The sequence below is a fragment of the Geospiza fortis genome, unplaced genomic scaffold (genome assembly GCF_000277835.1).
Source record: "Geospiza fortis unplaced genomic scaffold, GeoFor_1.0 scaffold112, whole genome shotgun sequence".
In the NCBI taxonomy this organism is placed as follows: domain Eukaryota; kingdom Metazoa; phylum Chordata; class Aves; order Passeriformes; family Thraupidae; genus Geospiza; species Geospiza fortis.
Window position 1 is genome coordinate 4,822,348 of NW_005054298.1, and position 1,276 is coordinate 4,823,623.

The 1,276-nt window shown below is 47.8% G+C and overlaps 1 protein-coding gene across 1 annotated transcript in view; it reads right to left on the minus strand.

The window, feature by feature from the left end:
- Nucleotides 1-652: 652 nt before the first annotated feature.
- R3HDM1 (R3H domain containing 1) overlaps nt 653-1,276 on the minus strand; it is an 83,573-nt gene continuing 82,949 nt past the window's right edge. Inside the window, 2 exon segments of the mRNA XM_031057364.1 lie at nt 653-714; nt 1,063-1,256. Of these exon segments, the coding sequence (XP_030913224.1) occupies nt 653-714; nt 1,063-1,256 (256 nt within the window).

Here is a 1,276-nt window from a genome sequence, read left to right on the forward strand (position 1 = left end):
AAGTTAGAACACGCATTTCTCCCTGATTTATGTATCAAGCTGAAACTACTCAGGGGCCCACCAAAGTCCCTCTGTCACTGCCCTCCTCAGCTGGGCAGGGGAGAGAATGTAATGGAAAGCTCATGGGAAGAGATAAGGGCAGGGGGAGATCACTCACCTGTAATCTTTGCAGGCAAAACAGATTTGACCAGGGGAAAAATTATTTAACTTATTACTAATCAAAAATCAGAGCAGAATCATGGGAAATGAAAACAAATCTCCCCACCCTTCCTGCAGTCAGTTCTTCACACCTTGTCTCCGCTGCTCCTTCCTCCTCAGGGGTTGGACTCCTCATACTCTTCCAGCATGGGGTCCCTCCCAAATTGTGCAATGTGATTCTTTCTCAAGGGCTCAGGTTCTTCATGAACTGCTCCACCCCATCCCTTACTCCAACACAGCCCAATCTGTGCTCTGACAAGACCTTGATTTCTATCAGCACATTTACTACCCAGCAGAAAATGCTGTTCTCGAAGTACATGGAGAGTTGTGTTAAAAGAATTTAACTGCACTTTTCTGTTCACATCTCCTTTGGGAGTGAATTTATTGAAGTCACGTGAGTCCCACAGTTCAACAGTTCTTAAGAGAACAACTCCAAGTCACACATTCAACATTGTTACTGTTTCATGAAGCACCTGAAAATCTTCAAACCACGAGCACGTAAGGCAACAGTAAAATCTTAAGAAACAACGCACACAGAAATAGGCAAAAGCTCAAAAATAAGTTAAAGACCTTGTCTAATCACAGAATATCAGTTTCAATCGTGTTGGAAAAGACCTCTGAGACCATCAAGTCCATCTATGACCCAACACCACCTTGTCAACCAGACCATGGCACTGAGTGCCACGTCCAGCCTTTCCTTAAACACTCCCAGGGACCTCACCGCCTCCTGGACAGCCTTTTCCAATCCCCAATCACCCGTTCTGGGAAGAAATTCCTCCCAATATCCAACCTAAACCTGCCCTGGCGCAGCTCAAGACTGTGTTCCTCTTTCCCATCTTTTTTTCATAGAGAAAGGCAGCGCACCAAGACGATGTGAATTCCCACAGATTCCAATTACAGTGTTATGAAACACGCGCTGTCGGTACGAGGAACGGAAACAAAACACAACGAGCAGCCCGGAGAGCTGCACCGGCGAGAATCGGGTGCAGAAGTGCAGAACGGAGGGACGGCGACACATCGGACGGGCGGGGGCCGGACACCGACACGGCGGGCTGGGGCTGACACAGCACAAATCCCG